Genomic DNA, 24,583 nt, shown 5'->3' with positions numbered 1-24,583 from the left:
TGAGTAGCTAGGATTACAGGCGTGAGCTACCAGCGCCCAGCTTGTACATGGGATTCTTACCTCCAATTAATCACAGAAAAAGCCAGAAGTGGCACTGGGCTTGTGGTTGAATGCTAGCCTTGAGCAAAAGGAGCCCAGGGACAGTGAACAGACCCAGAGATAAAGCCCCAGGATCAGCTAAACAAAACAAGAAACTTATGAAATAAACCTTGGTGGGGTCTAAATTTCACTTGTATTAAACATGTTTTTTAACTTTATTATTATTTTGATGTACAGAGGTTATAGTTACACGAGTCAGATAAACAATACATTTCCTTTTGGACAGTGTCATCTGTTCCCTTGCTCTAAAACATGTTTTATATATTTATAGGAAATTTGTATTTCAAAACACAATGAAAAATTCCAGCAACGCTTTCGGAGTGAAGAGGAATATAGAAACCATCACACAGCACAACTTGTAAGTTTGCACTCTTGGAGACATAGAGCAAAAGCTTATTTTTCATGCATCTCAGGGTGAATAAATAGGAGAATGAGAGTCATATAACTAGATGTTAGCATTAATTCCTCTGTGTGTGTGTGTGTGTGTGTGTGTGTGTCTGTGTGTGTGAAGTTTTTAGGCAAAATCAAGTACAGAATTCCTATTCCCACCTTAATATTTTATGCCTTTCCCTCCTCCCCATGTGCATACACCAATAGCCCCCCTTCTGCTTGAGTGGTACATTTGTTAGCAGCGAGCCAACTTTGAGACATTTTTACCCAAAGACCATTGTTTCTACTAGGGTTGTTCTTAAGTGTCCTGTGATTGTAAAATGCCCAATTATTGATCTTGGTTTCTTAAAAACAATACATTGTTACGAAACTTTTTCCAGAAAAGGGTATGTTGTAAATTAAAATTTTATAAGATGAGCATGCTTAGGTAATTTATACCCAAATTAGTAAGAAATAAGGACAGGAATGGAAAGCCTCTTTTGTAGCCATCTTTATCATCCCCATCCCATCACTGCAGGTGAGTTAATTTCATTTTATGGGGTCACAAATGAGTTCATCAAAGTTCTTTTATTTATTTATTTTTTGGGTCCGGTCGTGGGGCCTGAACTCTGAGCCTGGGCGCTGTCCCTCAGCTCTTCAGCTCAAGGCTAGTGTTGTACCTCTTGAGCCACAGCGCCACTTCCGGCTTTTTTCTTTTTGCTTATGTGGTGCTGAGGAATCGAACCCAGGACCTCAAGCATGCAAGGCAAGCGCTCTACCACTGAGCCACCTTCCCAGCCCCCATCAAAGTTCTTAAGGTGGAAACTGTCACATATCAGGCTTGCCAACTATTGGCTGTGGGTTTAGGCTCAGTTTACTGTATTACCCTTCCCTACACAAACTCATCAATTCATGCCTCAGAGCTAGAACCATTCTCTTCATCTTTGATCTTTTACATTCTCATTAACTTGAATTTGAGATCATCTAGCTTTCCTTTGAGCCCTATAGCCACCTAACATATATTATGTTTAAATAAGATTCATTGGGTCACAATTGAAAAACTTTCAGTTTTTTCTCAAAAACCATTTTTAAAAATCAACCATTTTCTCAGTGCCAACATCTCCTAGATAAAATACTTTCTCTACATGGCATAATCTGCTCATCCATGGAGTCATATAAAGTTTAGACTCTTTGTCCTCATGGAACTTCATGTCATGTATCTGGATTCAGGAAGATGCAAGCTTATTCTGGATTTCAGGTGTTTTAGTGGGTGTAAACTAGAATTTGTAGCAGTATTCCTTGTACTGAGTTGGGTGAGAGGATTATACATTATAACTATGGAACAGAAGTGTCTGGTGGGCATGGATGTGTTCTTGCTTTGCTTCACTATAATCTCAAACAATTCTTAGCTTCCCTTTCTGAATGGGGAGGATTCCATTGAACTTTAATGCAGAGCTCAGACATGTCTTCTTGCTTTCTTAAGATTATGGAGCTTGTGTTCTGCTACCTGATACTGTTGCTATGAGATGCCCTGCCTTACATCTAATCAAAGTTGATTGTTCTTTTGAGAATTAACTCTTTCTTAAACTTAAGGCAACAGGTCTCTCTGGTGTCTGATAGAGGAAGAGACAAGATTGTTCTTTAGTCACCCATAATTTGTTGTTTCCTGTGCCATAAATCCAAGAGGCCAATGCACACCCAAAGGATTTACTCTGTACTACCAAAAGTCAGAAAGCGTGATGGATAGTTCCAGCCTGTTGGGAAACAGGTGGGCTACCCTGATACTCCTCAAGGCATTTATACCAGTCACCAGTGGCACAGTTGATAAATACTTCCAGTGTCTGTCACCGTTCTCCATAGAACTTCAGTTCTAACACTGTCCCGCTTACAAATTTCTGAAGAAATATTCTAACTTCTAATCTCATGATTCCAGGTTATCTTAATAAGATCTCATTTGATTATTTGTTTTCCCTCCTGAAAACACAGGCCTCTTTTCTCTTGCACTACCAATGTGTTCCCAATCATAGCACATCCATAGTTGGTCAAGTCAGAAAACTTGGAGCTCTTTTACAACCTTGCTATTTGACAGCACTGAACACTATGTCTGAACTTGGCCACTCTCCAGCTCCAGTTTTTAGGATCTGTTTCAGATGTACCTTGTTTACATAGCTGCTCTTTTGATAGATGCAGTCCTGTCTCAACAAGTATAAATGTGTAGACCCTGAACCCATGGCCATTTCCTTTCTCATCTAGGAATGGGGCTAACAGAATCTGGGCCTGTTCTGTTCCTACTCAGAAGGTTAGCTCTGTCCCTTCTTCCAGTTGCCATTCAAGAAGCCTATGCAGTTGGTTTCTCATGTCATTCATAAAACAATCCTATTACCATAGGCTGTCTGTGTTGATAACTGGAGGTGTTTGAACATCTTCCCCCTCAGTAGTAAGAGGTTATTGAAAGGAAAGCTAATATTTTATTTTGTAATATTTTAATTGCATATTTTCCTCCATCTACATTTATTCTGTGGTAAGAAACTAGACATTGATTGATTGATTGCTGCACCTGGGGCTTGAACTCAGAGCTTGGGCTCTGTTCCTGAGCCTTTCTGTGCTGAAAGCTAGCACTCTACCACTTGAGCCACAGTGCCACTTGAGCCACAGCACCACTTCTGGCTTTTTCTGTTTATGTAGCACTGAGGAATTGAACCCAGAGCTTCATGAATGCTAGGTAAGCACTCCAGTGCTAAGCCACATTCCCAGTTCCAAAACCAGATATTTAGGGGAACATTCTCACCTTCTCTATTACTTGTTCCTATTGTTCTATTATATCACTTGCTAAAAATTGGTGGATGTTTTTTTTTTGGGGGGGGGGTCTGGTCGTGAGCCTGAACTCTGGGCCTGGGCGCTGTCCCTCAGCTCTTCAGCTCAAGGCTAGAGCTCTACCGCTTGAGCCACAGCGCCACTTCCGGCTTTTTTCTTTTTGCTTATGTGGTGCTGAAGAATCGAACCCAGGACCTCGAGCATGCAAGGCAAGCGCTCTACCACTGAGCCACCTTTCCAGCCCAAATTGGTGGATTTTTGTTTTTTGTTTTTTTTGTCCGTCATGGGACTTGAACTCTGGGCTTGGGTGCTATCCCTGGGCTCTTCAGCTGAAGGCAAGCACTCTACCATTTGAGCCACAGCACCACTTCTGGTTTCCTGGTGGTTAATTGGAGGTAAGAGCTTCATGGACTTTCCTGCTCTGCTGTCTTTGAACTGCAATTCTCAGATCTCAGCCTCCTGAGTAGCTAGGATTACAGGCGTGAGCCACTGGTACCTGGCTTGAGATTTATTATTTTTTTTAGAGATTCTGTCATATCAGATCTAAAGGTTATTATCATTACTGTTCATTTTGGTCCAAGTTTATTTGGTAAAATTTGGTAGTTGTGTATCATAATATGTAATTTGAAGTGATACCTTTTCTTATTTCATTTAAAAATACCTTTTCTTCTCAAATTTCTACTTTCCATTTGGTTTCAAGGAAGGAAAGAAAAGCCAAGACTGCCTTTCTACGTTTAATTAGAAAGCTTTCTGCTTATAGTTTACGATTATTGAGTATATTATTCTAATGGTAGTTACCAATATGACCTGAAAAATGACCATAATCATTGTCCAGTGTTGCTATGGATTATTATTATTTTTTTTTTTGTAGGGGGGTGGTTGATCCTGGGCTTTGAACTTGGCTTGGGCACTGTCCCTGAGCTTTTGTGATCAAAGCTAGAGTTCTGCCATTTGAGCCATAGCTCTACTTTTTTTTTTTTTTTTTAAGTCTCATGGGAGTTTTTGCCTGGGCTGGCTTCAAACCATGATCCTCAGGTTTTAGCCTCCTGAGTAGCAAGAATACAGGCTTGAGTACCTGGGACTGTGGATTTGTTTGTGTTTGAGTGTAGGGTGGTTCTTAATACCTCTTAATGTGGGTTTGTGCTGATCTCATGCCCTTACTGAGTTTTTTTTTAAATCAATATATATGTATGTGTATATTGTTACTAAATTATATTACATTCAGAGTAATCAGCCTGTACCTTTTTCTATTTCATCTCTTCCATAGATTACTCTTATCCTTCCCCCTAACATCTTTTTTTTTTTTTTTTTGGTTGGTGTTGGGGCTGGAACTCTAGGCCTGGGCGCTGTCCCTCAGCTCTTCAGCTCAAGGCTAATGCTCTACCACTTGAGCCACAGTGCCACTTCTGGCTTTTTCTGCTTATGTGGTGCTGAGGAAATCAAACGCAGGGCCTCATGCATGCAAGGCAAGCACTCTACCACTGAGTCACCTTCCCATCTTCCCCCCCATCCCTAACATCTCTTTAAATACATGAAATAATCACGTGGCAGTTATAACTATCTGTAGACATTATATTATTTAGGGAAAAACTGGTGAGAAATAGAGGTACTAAAGTATGATAATAGTGGAGGGTTGGGTTTAAAAAATATTGTAGTACACCATCTCACTCTGTCATTACAAAGCCCAGACTTTCCTTCTGCTTGTAACTACACCTGTGGATTACAGTGTGCTCTAGAATACATGGCCAGGTTAATTTTTATGTGAAATTGTCTATACTTAAGGAGGTGGCTCCTGTTTTCTATCCAAAAAAAAAAAAAGTCTGTAAAGTATTTGCATGTTGAAAGCCCTCAACTAAAATATAGTCTTCCAAATGAGATTTCATTACAGTTTTTAAATGATTCAACAATAGGGGAGAATTTACAAACTGATAATTGCTGATAGGGTGTGTGATATTAAGTTACAAAATTCATGAACACTGCTTGAAGCATTTTTCCCCCTAAATGTTGGTTATATTGGTGAAACAATGTAATAAATTGCTGAGGAGGTAGTTGCTGATAATTTTTTATTCTCCAATAAAACTTTCTTTACCAAAACAGGTAGCCAGCCTGTTGGTGGTAGCTTGCTGACCTTCTGTCTTTATGTGTCTTACTTATACACAGTTCTGTTGAGAACAGTGATCTTAACCAGCTTAAGAGTTTTAAAGAAGAAATTGTGCACAGGCAGCTATGATTCCAGTGGTTTCCTTCACCTGGTTTATTTTTAAAGCCACCTAGACTTGAATTTGTAAAAGAGAATCCTCTTGCCTCTGTCTCCCAGTGCTGGAACACTGCATATTTGATACTGAAATTGTTTAGGCCAAAGCCACCAATATAAAACAAGATTTCACTTTATCATATGAGAAAGAATTTTAAAGCAATGATTTGGATTAAAAAACATAGTGTTGACTTGTGCCGGTGGTTCATGTCTATAATCTTCGCTACTCAGGAGGCTGAGATCTGAGGATTATGGTTCAAAGCCAGCTGGGGCAGCAAAGTCTGTGAGACTTAAAAAAAATTTTTTTTTAATTTTTAATTTTTGGTTGGTTCTTGTTTTTATTTTTTTTATTGTGAATATACTGTACAGAGAGGTTACAATTACATGGGCAAGATAATGAGTACATTTCTTATCAAGCATTGTAGCCTCCTCCTTTGTTTCCCCTTCCCATCCTCCCCCCAATCCGCCCACCGAATCCTCCTCCCCCAGACTTTTTAAAATATATATATATTTTTTTATTGTTAAGATACTGTACAAAGGGGTTACAGTTACATGAGTAAGGTAATGAGTACACTTCCTATTGAGCATTGTTACCCCCTCCTTTGTTTTTCCCCTACCATCCCTCCCCTCCCGACCTCCCAACTTCTCCCTGAAGTTGTAAAGTTCGTTTTCAACATAGTATCTTGTACATCTCATTGTTAAAATGAGTCAACCTGTATCCTTATTTCCACATTTTATTTCCCTTCCCCTCCCCAAATTAGAAAAATGTATATATAAGATGGAGGGCGCCAGAATCAAATACAGTGAAAACAGGGATTACAATATGGGGGAAAGAACATACAAAAGAAACAAAAAAAAAAAAATCACATAGTACATTGTAAGTACATTAAAAACAATAGCAACAAAAATAGAACCTCTTGTGTCCCTATCTTGGAGTTCATTTTGCTTTAGCATCTGGTCATATGTACATAGCTTTTGACCTTTTCTGCTTTTCCTAGATATATGCTAGTTTTTGCAAATAAGGGAAACCACGGGACCTATGTTTCTTTGAGACTGGCTTACTTCACTTAATAAAATTTTTTCCAAGTCTTTCCATTTCTATCAAATGGGGCGGTGTCATTCTTTCTGATGGAGGCATAGAATTTGTGTGTGTGTGTGTGTGTGTGTGTGTGTGTGTGTGTGTGTGTGTGTGTGTGTGTGTGTGTGTGTGTGTACATGTTTAGTGGTGCTGTGGCTCAAGTGTCAAGTGGTAGAGCACTCGCCTTGAGCTGAAGAGCTTAGGGACAGCGCCCCACGACTAATGAAAAAAACCCCACAAAACATATTGTATTATATTGTAAGGATTTTGTTGAAGCCGGGTGCTGGTGGTTCTTAAGTGTAATCTTAGCTACTCAGGAGGCTGAGATCTGAGTATTGCTGTTCAAAGCCAGCCCCGGGAAGGAAATTCCGTGAGATTTTTATCTCCAATTAACCTCCAGAAAACTGGAAGTGGTTCTGTGGCTCAAATTGGTGGAGCACTAGCCTTCAGCTGAAGAGCTCAGGGACAGTGCCCAGACCCTGACTTCAAGTCCCATGACTACCAACAAAAGATTTTGTTGACTGAAGCATCCCCTTTTAAATACTGGAAGAAAATTCATTCTTATTCTTCCCCCTAGTAATGTGAAAAGTGGATGTGGCATAACATAATGGATTGTTATTACTCTTTTGCTAGAAGAAAGAGAAATTACTTGATGAAGAAGAACGAAAAAGTGCCTGGGTTAGCCAAGAGAGACAGAGGACACTAGATAGACTTCGGACATTTAAGCAGGTAGTAAAAGTATGGTATATTTATTTTTTTTTTCTTATATTAAACAGTACTAAAGTCCTATTCTGTTTTTGTTTAGTGTATTATGATCATGGCAGTAACTGTTTTGATTACATGGCTCCCTTTGCTTTGGTTTTTTCCAGCGCAAATAGTATGACACTTGTCACACGGCTTCAATAGTTTGTTTTTTTTGGGGGGGGGGGGGGTCCGGTCGTGGGGCCTGAACTCTGGGCCTGGGCATTGTCCCTCAGCTCTTCAGCTCAAGGCTAGCGCTCTACCACTTGAGCCACAGCGCCACTTCCGGCTTTTTTCTTTTTGCTTATGTGGTGCTGAGGAATCGAACCCAGGGCCTCGAGCATGCAAGGCAAGCGCTCTACCACTGAGCCACCTTCCCAGCCCACACGGCTTCAATAGTATAAGAGGAATGTCAGACTTTTTGGGAAGATTGGATTCCTCTAGTAACAAGCTGATGCTTGGTACTAATTCCACATACATCAACCTTCGCTGGTCATAAATGGGGTTGACTGTTGGTAAATGTGGATCAACCAATACATCGAGTGCTTGTGCGCTCTCAGCCTCTGTGCAATTCAGAAACCATTGCTGAAGCTTCTGGCTCTAGTTGTTGAAGTGCTTCAGTGCTGTGTGTTGGGGGATCACCTTAGTGGTGAAATGATCTTTTAATTAACCATCTAGTATTATAGAAAAGATGGGTCGTGGTGAGACTACCCCTAAAAGAGTGGTTTCTTTTAGGTAAACCCCTAAGGCTTAAGTTAAACCTAATGCTAAATAAATGTTGTCTCCTAAATGGCATAATGCTATGAAAGTATTGTAAGGCAGTATTCCAAAAATTTTTCATTCATAAATAAATGTATTATTTCAGAGGTTTTGTAAAAAATTGTAAAAAATGTCAATGTTTTCATCTGTAAGCAATTGAAAATATATCATAAACTAGTATTAGTGTCTTAGCTTTCTGCATCCTGTAGCAAATATATTTGACATTATTTCACATACTAATTTTTTCCATTTAAATTAGTAATGTTAATGACTTAAATTACGTGGTAGTTTTGGACAGTTGGCTTCTAAAGTAGATAAGAGAGAACAGGGTCTTAACATATTTGTTAGGCAATAACAAAGGAGTTGGAGATAATTGCTGTGAAAATCAGTAGGTATTGGTATTCTAGTTTATTCTTATAACCACAAAAGAGCCAAAATAATACCCTTCAGTTGAAGGAGGAAATAGCCTTTGTTCATTTTAGTTTTTAAATATATGACAATCAGTTACAATAACTTCTAATATTTTAGAGGTACCCTGGGCAAGTCATACTTAAATCAACCCGATTACGACTGGCCCATGCAAGAAGAAAAAGTGCAGCAAGTCCTATGTCCCAGGAGGATCAGGGTGACTCACTACCAGGAGTGTTGCAGGGAATGGAGAAAGCAGAAGAGTTGGGAGAAAGAAGAGACCCTCTTGGATCACCACAGACAACAGAACCCCAGAGCCTTGCACAACTTGAAGATTCTTCATTAGCACAACTTGAAGCCACTTCATTACCTCTCAGTGGTGTTGCCTCTGAACTGCCTCCCACTGCATCGCTTCCACTTTTGACTAGTAATGACCTCGAACCATGTTCTGGTACCATAGATCCAGTTCCACCACCTCTCCCTCCAACACCCCTGCCTCCACCTCCTCCTCCTCCTCCACCCCCACCTCCACCACCTCTGCCTGTTGCAAAAGATGAATGTGCTGATGTCACCGCAGAGACACTGGAGAAAGGTCTGCCTAGAAAGGAAGGAACTGAGAAGAGAATTCCCAAATCAGCCAGTGCCCCCTCAGCTCACCTCTTTGACAGCAGCCAGTTGGTCAGTGCACGGAAGAAACTCAGAAAGACTGCTGAAAGTTTGCAAAGGAGAAGAGGTAAGTGCACAGACATGTATAAAATGAGGCATAGTGGAAGAACTTTATAATACATTACATTTTGCAAAGTTTAATAGTAAATGTTACTGGATAGTTAACAGGTTTTCAAGCAGAGAATTGAAATCATCTTGAGTTATTAAGACATACTTAAGAAATAATATATTTTGAAGTGACATTTGGTCCATTTTGTGAACGATTTTTTTTTTGTCAGTCATGGGGCTTGAACTCTGGGCCTGGGCGCTGGACCTGAGCTCTTCTGCTCAAGGCTACCACTCTACCAGTTGAACCACAGTACCACTTCCAGTTTCCTGGTGGTTTTTTTGGAGATAAGAGTCTCATAGACTTCGTTGCCCAGGCTGGCTTCGAACCATGATCCTCAGATCTCAGCCTCCGGAGTAGCTATGAGTAGCTAGGATTACAGGCATGAGCCACGGGTGCCTGGCTATGAATGATTCTTTTCGTTAGAAAAAGTCTGTTTTAGGCTGGGCACAATGGCTCATGCCTGTAATCCTAGCTACTCAGGAGGTTGAGATCTGAAGACTGTGGTTCGAAGCTAACCCTAACCTGGGCAGGAAAGTCTAAAAAACTCTTATCTCCAATAAACTACTCAGAAAAGGCTGGAAATGGTGTTGTGGCTCCGGTGGTAGAATGCTAGTCGCCTTGAGCACAAAGAAGTTCAGAGACAGTGCCCAGGTCCTGAGTTCAAACTCCAGGACTGGGGTGAAAAGAAAAAGTCTGATTTAAACCTAGGAGATAAAGTACTCAGTGGCTAGGAGTGTCATTCAGGGTAGAGCATTTGGCAAACATGTTCAAGGTTTTGGGTTCTATATGCCCAGCACTACAAAACAATAGAAAGAAAAACTAATCTCACGTTTGATCTCATTTTGCTTCTGAAGGCTTTATTTCATACCTTGTATGAAAAGGCAAAGAGTAGGAAGTGATATGGGCATTTTATTGTTTGCCTCTCATTTTATTGTTGGCGCTCTCATAAAGGTTCTTTTTTTTGCCTGTCCTGGTACTTGAACTTGTCTGAGCTCTGTCCTTGGGTTTATGCTCAAGGCTAGTACTTTGCCACTTGAGCCACAGCTTTACCTGTTTGTTTCTCGTCATCGTCGTCGTCCTCTTCATCGTCGTTGTTGTTGTTGTTTTTGTGTGATTAATTAGAGATAGAATCTTACCAACTTTTCTACCTTAACCAGGATACTCAGATCTCAGCTTCCTGAGGAACTAGGAATACTGGCCTGAGTCACTGGTAACTGGCTAATAAAGTTACTTTTTAAAAAGGGGAAGTTAGGCTGCCACTGTACCACTGAGCTATTCTCTAATGCATCAAGACACCATTCTGTAGAAGATTTCTTACCATAATCTCAGTAGAAGTTCACATATACAACTAAATGGAGGGAAAAAGCACTGTTAGTACAATGAACCAATGTTTATTCTTTCTTTCTTTAGTTGGTCATGGGGCTTGAACTCTGGGCCTGGGCGCTGTCTCTCAGCTCTTCAGCTCAAGGCTAGTGCTCTACCACTTGAGCCACAATGCCACTTCCAGTTTTCTGGAGGTTAATTGGAGATAAGAGTATTACAGACTTTGGACTTTGAACTGTGATCCTCTGATTTCAGCCTCCTGAGTAGCTATGATTACAGGTGTGAGTCACCAACGCCTAGCTATTCTTTCTTCTCTTTCTCTGTCTTTTCTCTTTCTCTCTCTCTTTTTTCTATTTCTTTCTGTTGTGAGGCTTTAACTCAGGGCCTTGGCACTGTCCCTGAGCTCTCTTGCACAAGGCTAGTACTCTACCACTTTGAGCCACAGCTCCACTTCTCATTTTTGAGTGGTTAAATTGTAGATAAGAGTTTCATGGGGACTTTTCTAGCTGGGTTGGCTTCAAATCACGATTCTCAGATCTCAGCTTCCTGAGTAGCTAGGATTATAGGTGTGAGCCACCAGCACCTGGCAAGTTTAGTTTTTAAAAAGGATATATGTTATCCAGTCACTAAATCTGGATGAGGCAGGGGAAATAGGACTCTCATCTTCACATTAATAAGATTGCCTTTCATCTCTCGGTCTGTTCCTTCTTTCACATTGGAAGTGATAGGAATAGAAAGAGTATCTGATAGGAATAGAAAGAGCACTGGTAGCTCATGCCTGTAATCCTAGCTACTCAGGAGGCTGAGATCTGAGGATCACAGTTCAAAGCCAACCTGGGCAAGAAAGTCTGTGAGACTCTTATCTCCAGTTGATCACAGAAAAAGCCAGAAGAGTACCTGACAAGGAGCTTGAATCTTGCCTTAAGTGATGCTCCCTACTGTTCTGGCAATCTTCTACTCACAGCTTATGATGCCAGTGCCTTGGGCTTTCATAGTCCAATAATCTAGAGGTCATATAGTTTGACTTTTAAGTTCATACCTAACTGTAATTAATTGTTCTTTCCTTTTCTAAAAGTGAGCTCACCCATGGATGAGGTGCTAGCATCCTTGAAGCGTGGTAGTTTCCATTTGAAAAAGGTTGAACAGCGAACTCTACCCCCTTTTCCTGATGAAGATGATAGCAACAATATCTTGGCACAAATAAGGAAAGGGGTAAAATTGAAGAAGGTTCAGAAGGACGTTTTGAGAGAATCCTTCACACTTCTGCCTGATACAGACCCTCTGACACGGAGCATCCATGAAGCTCTAAGAAGAATTAAAGAGGCATCTCCTGAGTCAGAGGATGAAGAAGAGGCCCTGCCTTCCACAGATTGGGAGAACTAACAAGTAAATAACCTATTGTCTTTATTAGCATTCAGTAATACAGCTTTTGTAATTGGTTGATGGGGCCCGGTGTTCTTTTCAAGTCTAGGATCTATTATTTATGCAAATACTATGTTTCCATTAAAAATTATCTCCACTTGAGGTACATCCTAACTAAAAGGACCATCTTATTCTTCCCTTACCCAGAAAAGACTTTTTCTAACTGAACTACTTCATTTAAACAAGTTTGCTTTTCTTGTTTAATTAGCTTACATTAAGTATGGGGGGGAGAGGATTTCATTCTTACATTCCACGTTTATATTACAATCAATTTCATTCCCTTTTATCAGTTCCCCGCCCCTCCCTTCACAAAGGAGTTTCTAAGGTCAGTGTAGAAAATGATTGCATTGTTTGGATAGTTAGCTTTCTGAACCTTTAAAACTAGTAATACATGTAGCATTCTGCTAAGTAATAGAGTTCAGGTCTATTACTTTTTTTTTTTTTTATCAGTTATGAGGTTTGAACTCTGGGCTTGGGCGCTGCCCCTCAGCTCTTCAGCTAAAGGCAAGCGCTCTACCACTTGAGCCACAGAGCCACTTCTGGTTTTCTGGTAGTTTATTGGAGATGAGCCTCACGAACTTTCCTTGCCTGTGCTGGCTTTGAACTGTGATTCTCAGATCTCAGCCTCTTGAGTAGCTAGGATTATAGGTGTGAGCCACCAGAGCCAGGCTCACTACATTTTTAAAAATAAGAATAACTGGGTATGGTTTTGAACATCTACAATTTTCTTTTCTTCTTGCCAGTCCTGGGGCTTGAACACAAGGCCTGGGCACTGTATCTGAGCTTCTTTTGCTCAAGGGTAGCACTCTACTACTTGAACCAGAGCATCACTTCCAGCTTTTTCTGTTTATGTGGTACTGAGGAATCAAACTCAGGGTGTTATGCATGCTAGGCAAGCCCTCTACCACTAAGTCACATTCCCAGCCCAACATCTGTAATTTTGATACTTGGGTGGTGGACATAGGAGGGTTGAAAATTCAATGCCAGCCTAGGCGGAAACGGCATAATCCTGTCTCAAGAACAAGATGGGTATGTTGGCTGACAGCTGCATTCTCAGCTGTGTGGGAGGTTTAAGTAGGAAGAGCATGGTCCAAGGCCACCCAAGTAATAAGCTCAAATTCTATCTGAAAAAGAAATTATTAAATAAAAGCAAAATGTAGCCAGGCACTTGTGGCTCATGCCTGTAATCATAGCTACTCAAGAGTCTGAATGAGAGCTGAATAACATGGTTTGAAACCAGTCTGACGAGGAGAGTCTTTGACACTCTTGGTTTTGTTTTTCTTTTTTTTTGGCCAGTCATAGGGCTTGAACTCTGCGCTTGGGTGCTGTCCCTGCGCTCTTCAGCTCAAGGCAAGCACTCCATCGTTTGAGCCACAGTACCACTTGCAGTTTTTGAGTGGTTTATTGGAGATAAGAGTCTCATGGACTTTCTTGCCTGGGCTGGCTTTGAACCATGATCCTCAGATCTCAGCCTCCTCAGTAGCTAGGATTACAGGTGTGAGCCACCAGCACTCGGTAGTCTTTGACACTCTATCTCCAATCAACTACTCAGAACAATCTGGAGATGGTAATATGGCTCAAGTGGTAGAGCACTAGCCTTGAGCACAAAGAGGCTCAGGGACAGCTCTCAGGTCCTGAGTTCAAGCCCCTAGACTGGCCAAAAAAATTTTTAAAAGAAAAAATGCTGAGGTCATGGCTTCAATCAACTTCAAGTGCTTACCTAGCAAATGTGCAACTCTGAGTTCAAAACTTCAATGTTGCCACAAATTAGAAGTAAAATAATAAATAGTTAAAACATAGAAGACATTATTTGGCTATATCAAATAAAATGTTGCTAAAAGTGGTAATTTTACCTGTGCCTTTAGGATATGGAAATATTAGGGAAATGTTATTCTATTTCTACTCTGTTGCTCCATGTGTACCAGGGTTATGCGTTCATGCTTCAACCAACCTTCAGCAATACCATTGTTCTTGCTTTATTGCAGTCTTATATAAGTCACTTGTATGGCTCACTTATTTAAAATCATTTTGGACTGTACCATAGGTACACTAAATATATCACTATGTCTTCTCAAATATCTTAGACTCAGGTTTGTTCAACTGGGAATGGTTTCTGCTGTAGATACTTGCAGATTCTCTTCCATTGCTCTGTTCTTGTTATATAGCTTGTTGTCTCCCAGACTGTTCCTTAGCATATAGCTAAAACTGTCATGGTGCTGATTCCACATAGTAGCTTTTCATTACAGCTAGCCTGCAGTGGTCTAAACCTGGCACATCAACTGCTCAGGCTGTGTCTTTATCTGTCTTCTCTCTTTTTACCAGATCTGCCTGACAGAAGACATTTCATCAGCATTGTGTATAATTCAACAGTCAGAGGTGTAATTTATAGTTTCTGGCTACTAATGGTATTTCCTTAATATTATGTATTAAGAATACAGTACATGATGTATTTGAATTTTTTGTTGTTGTTTTGTTTTGTTGTGTGGGGCTTGAACTGGGACCTGTATGCTGTCCCTGAACTCTTTTCTCAAGGCTAGTGCTCTACCACTTTGAGCAACAGCACCACTTCTGGTTTTCTGATGGTTAATTTGAGAATCTCACTGACTTTCCTGCCCCTGATGGCTGTGAACTGTGATCCTCAGATGTCAGCCTTGTAGGATTACAGGTGTGAGCCACCACCACCTGGCCTGTGCTTTTTCCTCAGGGTCTGGGCACTGTCCCTGAGCTGCTTTTGCTCAAGGGTAGTACTCTACCATTTGAGCCACAGCACCACTTCTAGCTTTTTCTGTTTATGTGGCACTGAGGAATCAAACCTAGGGCTTCGTGAACTCTAGGCAGGCATTCTGCCACTGAATCACATTCCACTAAGCCACATTCCCAGCCCCTGTGCCTTTTTTTTTTTTTTTAAATTAGATGTAAGGGACTGTTTATGGCTGGCATGTATTCTACAATACTGAAAGGAAAACACACTCTTAGATATCATAGGCATACAGTTATCTCATTTGTATATTGATTTACTTTCCTTTGTATATATGCCCAAGAATGGTCTGGTGGGATCATAAGCTCTGTCTTTAATGTTTTGAGGCTCTTCTGTACTGATTTATAGTAGTTGCATTAGTTTACATTCCCACCAACAGTGTATGAAGGTTTCCTTTTCCTTGTCACCAGAATTTCTTGTTTGCTTTCTTCATGGTCATTTGGACTGTGGTATAATGGGATCTCAATGTAGGTTTGTTTTAGCTTACATTAGTTATATAGAGGGGGAATTTCACTGTAGTTTTGATATATATTTTCTTTGTGGCTAACGATATCAAACATTTCTTTCTAAAGTAGCCATTTTTGTATTTCTCCTGAGAACTGTCTGTTCAGTTCTAATTGGATTATTCATTTGCTTTTTAATTTTTTGAGGTCTTAATATATTCTGGTCATTAACTTTATTGAATTTTGGTGGTGATATTCTCCTTTTGTTACCTATCTTTTGTTCTGGTAATTTTTAATATACAGAAACTTTGATGCAATCCTATTTGTCAATTTTTGTTGGGTTTGCTTGCATTATTAGAGTCCCTAATTCAGGAAATAATTACTTAAGGATTATCTTTCAAAGTTTCCCAGTGTTTTCCCTTAGTAGTTTCAAGTCTTATATTACAATGTTTAATCCATTTGGAGTTTTTTGTTTGTTTTGTTTTGTTTTTGTTTTTAACAACTTGTTAGTCTTCTGCCTTTCTGTAGCCAGTTTGCCCAGAATTTTTGTCTTTTGGCCCTCTGTTAGATGAGTGTAGATGTGTGGTTATTTGTTAAGTCTTCGGTCCATTGCTCTTCAAGTCTCTCTTCATGCTAGTGCCATTTTACTCTGGCTCTTGTACTGTAATTTAAAGTCAGTTATTGTGATACTGCTGATGTTGCTTTTTGCTGAGGATTACTTTTGTTGCTTGGGGTCTTTTGGGTCTCTATATAAATTTTAGTATTGATTTTCAATATAAATAATACTATGAGTACATATAATATATACACACCTTGACTACAGGTAAGTTCATATTTTTGAAACAGTAATTTTGAATAAAAAAACAGGTGGCAGTTTGTGAGACAAACATTTGAGACTGAATTTACCCTGTGATATATAGGTTTTTTTTTTTTTTTTTTTGGTTGTTTTTTTCATTTTATGCTGGTACTGGGGCTTGAATTCAAGGCCCTGCAGTCCTTTGGTTTATCCCCTCTTGGCTGACACTCTATTTGAGCCATGCTTCCATTAACCATCATTTTTGCTAGTTAATTGGATGGAAGAGTCATATGTCTTTTATATTGGGCTGCCTCTGAATCATGATATCTTGGATCTGAGTAGCTTATAAGCATGAGCTGCTGGCACCCAGCCAATATGTAGCTTTTATATAAATTATCAGGACATAAAATATAGTTATGACATAAAAATGACAGTGAGTTTAACAGTCTTTTAGCATTGATCAAAATTCTTTTAAAATCATTGTTTTAATTTTTATTACTTAAAAGACAAACATATCCTTCTAACAAAGGGTTTCTCTTTTTTTGTTTGCTGCTGGTCCTGGGGCTTAAACTCAGGGCCTAAGTGTTGTCCATAAACTCCCCACCCCCCCCCCCCCCCCCCCACTTCTTCTAGCATTCTACCACTTGAGCCACAGCTCTACTTCTGGCTTTTTCAGTGGTTAATTGGAGATGAGTCTTATGAGTTTTCCTGCCAGGGTTGGCTTTTTGGACTATAATCTTCAGATCTCAGTTTTCTGACTAGCCAGGATTATAGGAGTGGGCTACCAGTGCCTGGTTTACAAAAGAGTTTCTTGTGTACCACCACATTTAAAGAAAAACCCATCAGCGTTCATCTTGGGTGTTAGGGAACATATATATATATATATATATATATATATATATATATATATATATACACATACAGTTTTTAAGAAAGCATTTTTAATTGGCATATATTAGCTATACAAAAAAGGGGATTTTATTGTGACATTTTCATGCATTTGTACAATGTATTCCAGTCTCTTTCCCCCATCATTCTTCCATTACCCTCTCCCCTCCCCTTCCTAATACAGTTTTAGTAACTTCCTTCTTCATACTTAAAATCTTTTTTTTAAAAAACATTTTTATTTGTTTACAAACAGGTGTCTTAGAAGAAAGAAAAAACCTACAGATGAAGATTAGTTCCAATCCTTTTGGAAAACAAAACTTTTAAACTCTTGGGTCCAGAATTGGATTATATTAGATCCAAAGTATACTGGCTGAGTAGGCTGAAAAAAAAAAAAAGGAAGCACCATTGGTAGGTTATTGCTTTTTCCAGTCATTCCAGTTGATTAGTTTAGATGTGCAATATTCCTGGCTACAATGGAGAAAAGACCTTCCAGAGACAGCTGTCTTTTATAAATTTTCTCATCCATCCACTTGTATATCTCCTTCTAGTGCCCAGCTAAGCTAGGGGTCACTCTGGCTTGGAAGAAAACACACTGGGTTGACAAAGATCTACTATGAGATATTTTGAGCCTGCTTGGAGATCCATCTTGCAATGTACTGAGAAGATGTACTGAAAAACAGAGCTTCTTCCATATCATCTTGTAGAAATATTACAGCACCCTGAAAAGAAAAGTTTGTTGTGGTAGCTGTTAAGTCAGGAATTAAAATTATCAAGTGGAAATGCACTTAAAATTTCCAAATCACTTATCTCTAAAGGAATTTTCACAAAGATGTTCAACATCTGAAAATCCAACAAGAGTTAGACCTATTAATGTGTGTACTACAACATGATGTATTTAACAAGACTTATTTTTAGAAGGCCACCCAGTCTTACACTTTGTAAGGGTTTGGAGTTCAAATTTCCATGCTTTTAAATAGGTTTTCATAATTCTGAATTTTTAATAGTTTGAATTTATGTGCATCCTTGTTTATCAAAAGCAGTACTTTGTAATTTGATAATATTTCAAATTATTTTTGGTCTTTTTGTTTGAACTATTGTTTATTATAACATGACTTTCCTGTTTAGAATCAGAAATCAGGATTCAAAAATAGGAATACAGATCACAACTCTACCATGCACATTTTGTGTTTTTATTATGATCCACAGTGAGACACACAAGCTCTGCAAAGGTACAGAAAGTAGATAAACAGAAAGCCTCTTTGGCATTTCAGTCTTCAAATGCTTTGACTAGAACTTTGAGAGCGAACCTTTGTTATTGTCACTTGACTTTTAAACATCTGTAGCTCTGGGTTCCGATTTAGCTGCGGATAGGGTCTTGAAGGGTACATTTTTGTGCATAGAGCCGTCATGGAGTATCAGCAGGACTGCTGTGGACTTGCATACCGGGAGGTATGGTGGCCTCGTTTTCAGTGTAATTCTGCTTAAGGCAGAACTTGGTCTTTATGCAGGGAGCTGAGGATTGAAATACCAAAAAGAACTTACTTAACAAGGAGCTCTTTGGCCTCACCCCAGAAAACAGTACAGTAGTAAACACTCCTGTGTGTTTTAACTGTTTTCCTAGAAAAAAAATCATTCATATTCTTGTCATTTTTAAATGTTATTTTCTTTAAAATAATAATGGAGAAAAGTTTGGCCACAGGTTATATAAGACAAAATCTACACACTTAAATGTTAGTATTGTGATTATTAATGAGATTAGGAGCTTCTGCATAGTATCATGAAACTTATTTCAGTTCTAGCCTAATTCCTTATCTGAAATGATTAAAAATACAGATCCTACTATATAAACTTCATCCTAAAATGAGGGTGGATGGGCTTTTGTCAGTAAAACATTAGAATTAGAATATGTTTTATAATCCAAAGTGCTATTGGCCACATTAATCCATTTGAATTTTTTTAACTTAAAAGCACGTATTAGTTTCATGTATTCAGTTTTTCATGGATCTGTCTATCAATATTTTATGTATTCAACTTTGTCGATGCTTGTTCATAACCTAAGTTTTATTCATTTCTTTCCACTTTAGAAAAACAAACACTGGAATTCTAATGTATTGAGAGAGACTTACACCCACTTAGTGTTAAAGCTGGGGTTCCTTTAAAAACCAGGCTTACTTTAAAAAGGATCCTGTTATCTGTCCTCCTGAGCCTTGTGTGGAAAGTTTGTACGAGATACTGATGCGCTGCCAGTCCTCAGCAGGTCCCGCTATAGTGCTCTAGGCACTCCCCACATGTGACAGACATGGCTGAAGCCTTGTTGGCAGCCAGCTAATAATTTCTTGGAAATTATTTTCTCCTACTCATCTATTTCTCTGTGCAGGATTAGGGTCTCAGGCTGGGTGTAAGCCCATTATGTAGTGCTTACCTGAGTTACCAAAAGGCTCAGAGTTCCGCTTCCAATCAGATTATAAGTTACTATAGTCACAAATAATAGAGTTACTCACTGACAATAGCATTTAAAATAGTGTCCACTTGTCCTTAAAGATATCACCAACTGGCCCTCATTAATTTAAGCTTCAGAGCCCCACAATAAGTACGTCCGTACAAACTAACCATATTTGGATTCATGGTACTTTAGGTGATCACAATCTCAATTCCGAACTTTTCTGTACTTCTGTACAATTGAGAATATCTTACAGTTATACTTCTGTGTCATCTATGTATCCATAAACAGCTGCTTACTTTATGGTGAATCAGTTTAGAAGTTAATTTACCTAATGAGTCGCAATTGCATTGTATTTAAAATGGGAAAACCAGGAGACAATGACTTGTGAATGTTTTGAGATTAGTATTACTGCTCATTTGACTATCAATTTCAAATATTCCCCCTGCTAATACAACCAAAATTGTATATATAAAACCAACATAGCATGTATAGAAAAAATAATCATAGTGGTTTAAAAGGTGTCTATAAATGTATGAAGAAATGCCTTGCTTAATGAGGGTTTTTTGTTTGTGGGTTGTTGGGCTTGAACTCAGGGCCTGGGTGCTGTCCTGAGCCTCCTTGTGCTCAAGCCCAGTCCTCTCCCATTTGAGCCACAGCGCCACTTCTGGCTTTTTCTGTGGTGGTATTGAGGGATGGAACCCAGGGCTTCATGCATGCTAGGCAAGAACTCATCACTAAGCCACATTCCCAGCCCTTAATGAGGATTTTTTAAAGTATACTTTGTAGTAAATTTTATAGTTTTCTTGAGTTTGTGAGCATCATAAAACACTGCATAAAGATACTCATGTTGTAAGTGAGCACAGCTGTATTTCTGTCAAGGGGAGGGCAGAACTTCTCCCATTACCTGAGTACTCTGGTTGACTATATAATGAAAGGGGGAAATCACTGTTGCAACGAAATTGAACTCTGTAATAACAGTAGTTGATAATACTATGGCATGGCCACCTTACATCGTAATATATGTTAAATTATAGAGCATACTTTAGCATTTATAGACCCTGAGAATTAAATTCTTACAATGGTGGAAAAGCTAGTGGGGGCAGCATCTTCTCTGTGAGATAGTGTCAGTATACAGGTCATGTAGTTAATCTTGCACATTTCATAAGATTTGAAATTATATTCACTAAATTTATTGAATTAAATACATGCTTTTATTCTTAAAAAATCTTTTTTTAAAAAATTACAAGAAATTTGGTTCTTTTCCCCCTCTCCCCCAGGTTTGTTATTTAAGTATTGTACACTAAACAGTACCAACCTGTAAAGTACTTTTGGGTCCTGATAAGCCCTATCAGGGAAATCAATATTTCTTTCTTTTTTTTTTTTTTTGGGGGGGGGGGGGTCCAGTCGTGGGGCCTGAACTCTGGGCCTAGGCGCTGTCCCTCAGCTCTTCAGCTCAACGCTAGCGCTTTACCACTTGAGCCACAGTGCCACTTCCGGCTTTTTTTTCTTTTTGCTTATGTGGTGCTGAGGAATCGAACCCAGGGCCTCATGCATGCAGGGCAAGTGCTCTACCACTGAGCCACCTTCCCAGCCCCGGAATCAATATTTCTTACCAGGTTATTTAGAGACAAACAAAAGATATCAAATAACTGTAAAACATTTCAAATATTTGCAGATACCTTGTTAAAATGCAGCCATTTGATAGAGCAGAAACTTGTAGTTTCACTGAATTCTTGCACTGAAAAGAAATATTATAAAAGTAAATGTGCATTTAAACAGATTTTATTTTCCCTTTAATGCTTAGCATAGTGTTAGATAATGAGCAACAACATGTACTTGAGATGGAAGAGGCATAAGAAAGTAGCAGCACCTTACTGTTGAGCACACTGCATTTATTTAGTGCTACTGACCAACTCAGTAGTAATCTCTGGACTTTGCTGCAAAGTTTTCTTTAGTTAAAGCACATTAAGAAGAGTGTCTGCTTAATTGCTTTGTAAAATGAAGCAGTAGTATTTTTTAATCCTATGATGAATATATAGTGCAATTTAAAAGGTTTTCCTACAAAATGAATTTATAATATTGCCTAAACTATCATGTCTGTAAACAGAGGCTTTTTAAAGGTGGGAGAGAGTCTAGATTCTGAGTGTGTGTGCGGTGCATGTGTGTACATTTAATGTTTGCCCATTGAGTTATTCCAAAGATGTGTTTATTCTAAAATTGTCTATGTTTCATTTGTAGTAAACAGATAACTTGGCACTTACATGATGTACTTGATTGATTCCAAATTTATGTTTCCCACCTTTTACAACACAAGCACATTTATGCCACTGTAGGGTGCATGTATAGAAGATACCTCTGAGGTTAACATGTTAGAGTCGGGGGGAGGGGGGAATTTTACACAGTTTCAATGCAGTTGGGTTTTGAGGATGAGAGGAAGTTTGATTTGTATGTTTTGTTTTGTTTTTGTAAATTCAGGCACAACCACAAGGGCTTAGTTTGGGGAGTTGAGGGTAGGGAAGAAAGATGCTTGAAAAGGGACGTTTAGGTGAAAACAAAAGAGATGGGTATTGGCTATATATAGTTCAGTTTTAACAGGCGTTGGTTTTTTGTTTTTTTTTTTAACTTGCATGTTCTGTGGTTAAATATCAAAGAGTTTTCCCAACTTTCCCCAATACTCGTTTTACTATTTTTAACAAGTCTCATAATCACAAAGTGGCATTACTCCTTTGTATGAACCAAAAGGGGTAGATTATTCAACCCCTACAGTGACTTCTGGCTTTCTTGACTTTGACACAATCCACATTGGCTCACTGAATTTCTCATTGTACTGTATGTTATTGCTAAGTGTGACACCATAATATGTAGTTAATGAAAAACGGAAGGCTGCAAATCATTTTGCATGAATAAAAGCCCATTAGGGCTAATGAAACTGACTTTTTTTTTCTTGTAGCCATTCTGGGTGAATGAAAATTATAATGACAAAATGATTCACCATTTACTAGCTTTGTGCAATATTGTAAAGGTAGAGAAACAAAACACTAGCACATTGTGCTTGGCTTTTAAGGTTGCTTTTACCACCACTACATTAAAAAGACAATATACACAGTGTAATGTAAATGCCAGCTCTTGCAAATCTGCAATACTTAAATATGCTCAATTAACATTCTAAAGTATTAAAAGTAAAAAGAAAACTACTAAACAAGCATTTATAGCAATACTATGAAATCTCCAATAATTGTTTTGACTGTTGCCTTTTGCTCTTTAGTGCAACTTTTCTGCATTGTAATTATTGTATTGCTTTGTATTTCATGTTTTTTACACTCATGACTTCAGAGTTAAGTACTTGTACACCAAGTATTGCAATCACCTTTCTCTTATTGTACATGCAATGTAACATCATACAGTTTTTGGTGCTTAACAATATTCCTTCTTTTCTTTAATAAAGGATATTTATTTGAATTAAGCTGATTTGGATTCTTTAAAATAGGAGTAGAGGTATTTCTGTTTCAGAAAGGGGGAGTATAGCAACTTGGGCACTTTTGTCATGTCATTGTGTATTCAAGTTACAGTGTGCTCTTTGTTGGTAAGTATTTCAATGGTAGCTGTCTTTGTGCTAGCATCTCTCTTCTATGTACAAATATGGGTTTGAAAATTCTGTTTTTCAAAATTGGAAGGTTAAAAAAAAACCCTTATTATTTGAGACAGAGTCTACTTATATAGTCCAGGCTGGCCTTGAACTCTGCGATCCTCCTGAATTCTTAGGAAAGGTTTTGAATTCTTAAAATCTAAATTGAAGGAGATAAAAAAAATTAAACACTTTCAGGGCTAGGAATGTGGCTTAATGGTACATTGCTTGCCTGGCATATATGAAGCCCTGGGTTCGATTCCTCAGTACCACATAAACATGAAAAGCCAGAAGTGGTGCTGTGGCTCAAGTGGTAGAGCGCTAGCCTTGACCTGAAGAGCTTTGGGACAGGACCCAGGTCCAGAGTTCAAGCCCTATTATCAAACAAAAAAAAGAGAGAGACAGAGACGGAGGCACAAAGAATTAGTCTGTATAAGTTGAGAAGCTTGTAATAAATTCCCTCACTGCCTTCAGATGAACCCAATCTTGTCAACACAACTTTGGACTTCTGGACACCAGAACCGTGAGATGAACTGCGACTGTTTAACCCACCCATCCTGTGCTACTTTTGTTATAGCAACCCTAGCAAACCAATACTTCATCCTTCAGGTTTCCACTGAGATTCAGGTTTTCACTAAAGACTTTCTGTCCTTCAAGTAGGTCCCCTGTTAACTGTGTCCTATCAATTTCCCACCACATGTGCTTAGCTGTATAATTCTAGCTCTTCAAAGAAGGAAAGGGAGAGCCTGAGCATCATGAGGTAGCAGAGCTTCTTAATGTTGGAGAGTAATGGGTACGGTTTCTCATATTCATATATGTATATGATACACATGGCAATGCATATATTTCATCATTGTTCCTCTCCACGATGTCAGCAGCAGCAGTAGCATTGCATATAGACAAGAAAACAATAGAAGGAATAAGGATTTGAAAGATAAAAACATGGACTCTTTAAGGACAGGCTGTATGTGTGGAAAACTCTACCTAAATTAGTAGACTTCAAAGTTCCTCTAAGTTTTCCTGATAACAAATAATTATGAATTAAATTTCTACACATCAGTAATACAAGTTGAGTTTAAACATGTTCAGACTGTTCATAATTCAACAGAAGTCAGTGCAGTTTAAAGGGTATGAGGCTTGATTAAGCAAATTCATAAAAAATGAAATGGCCAATGTGCATAAGAAAAACATAGTAACAAGGGAAGCATAATTAGAACAGAAAGCTAAATCCTAAAGAAAGGCTGAAATTTAAAAGACAAGTTCAAGTGTAAGACAAGGATTTGGAAAACAGTGTCATACACTACTGCATCCAGCTGTGATGGAAAACTGCCAGACATCTGCAAGTTAGATGTCTGCTCATTGTGACTGGGTAATTTAACTCAGCTGAAGTAGATCTCCACCTGAATCAGGAGACAGGTGCAAGAATGCTTTCAGCAGCAGGCTCATGCTAGCCAACAAGAATAACTGGAATGTCTCCATGGGTAAGTGGGCAGAGTAGGTATATTCCTAAAATGTAAGAGTCAAACAATGGAGTGCTGTAGCACATAAAAAATATGGCGACACAAAGTAATTTCCAAGAACAAAACAG

The 24,583-nt window shown here is 38.8% G+C and overlaps 1 protein-coding gene across 2 annotated transcripts in view; it reads left to right on the top strand.

Moving 5' to 3' along the window:
- The window catches only part of Jmy (junction mediating and regulatory protein, p53 cofactor), a 69,023-nt gene extending 50,505 nt beyond the window's left edge, over window positions 1–18,518 (top strand). Inside the window, exons 7-11 of one of the 2 annotated variants that reach the window (XM_042691058.1) lie at window positions 371–457; window positions 7,248–7,343; window positions 8,643–9,255; window positions 11,696–12,006; window positions 17,181–18,518. In XM_042691058.1, coding sequence (XP_042546992.1) covers window positions 371–457; window positions 7,248–7,343; window positions 8,643–9,255; window positions 11,696–12,003 — 1,104 coding nt within the window. In that variant the 3' untranslated portion in view covers window positions 12,004–12,006; window positions 17,181–18,518. Of the gene's footprint in view, window positions 1–370; window positions 458–7,247; window positions 7,353–8,642; window positions 9,256–11,695; window positions 12,007–17,180 lie in introns of both variants that reach the window. The other variant, XM_042691057.1, reaches the window with a different exon arrangement.
- The last annotated feature ends 6,065 nt before the right edge of the window (window positions 18,519–24,583 follow it).

The sequence above is a fragment of the Dipodomys spectabilis genome, unplaced genomic scaffold, assembly GCF_019054845.1.
Source record: "Dipodomys spectabilis isolate Male_0828 unplaced genomic scaffold, ASM1905484v1 ptg000140l, whole genome shotgun sequence".
NCBI lineage: Eukaryota > Metazoa > Chordata > Mammalia > Rodentia > Heteromyidae > Dipodomys > Dipodomys spectabilis.
Note: the sequence above shows the minus strand (reverse complement) of the source record. Positions and strands in the feature narration are given on the sequence as shown.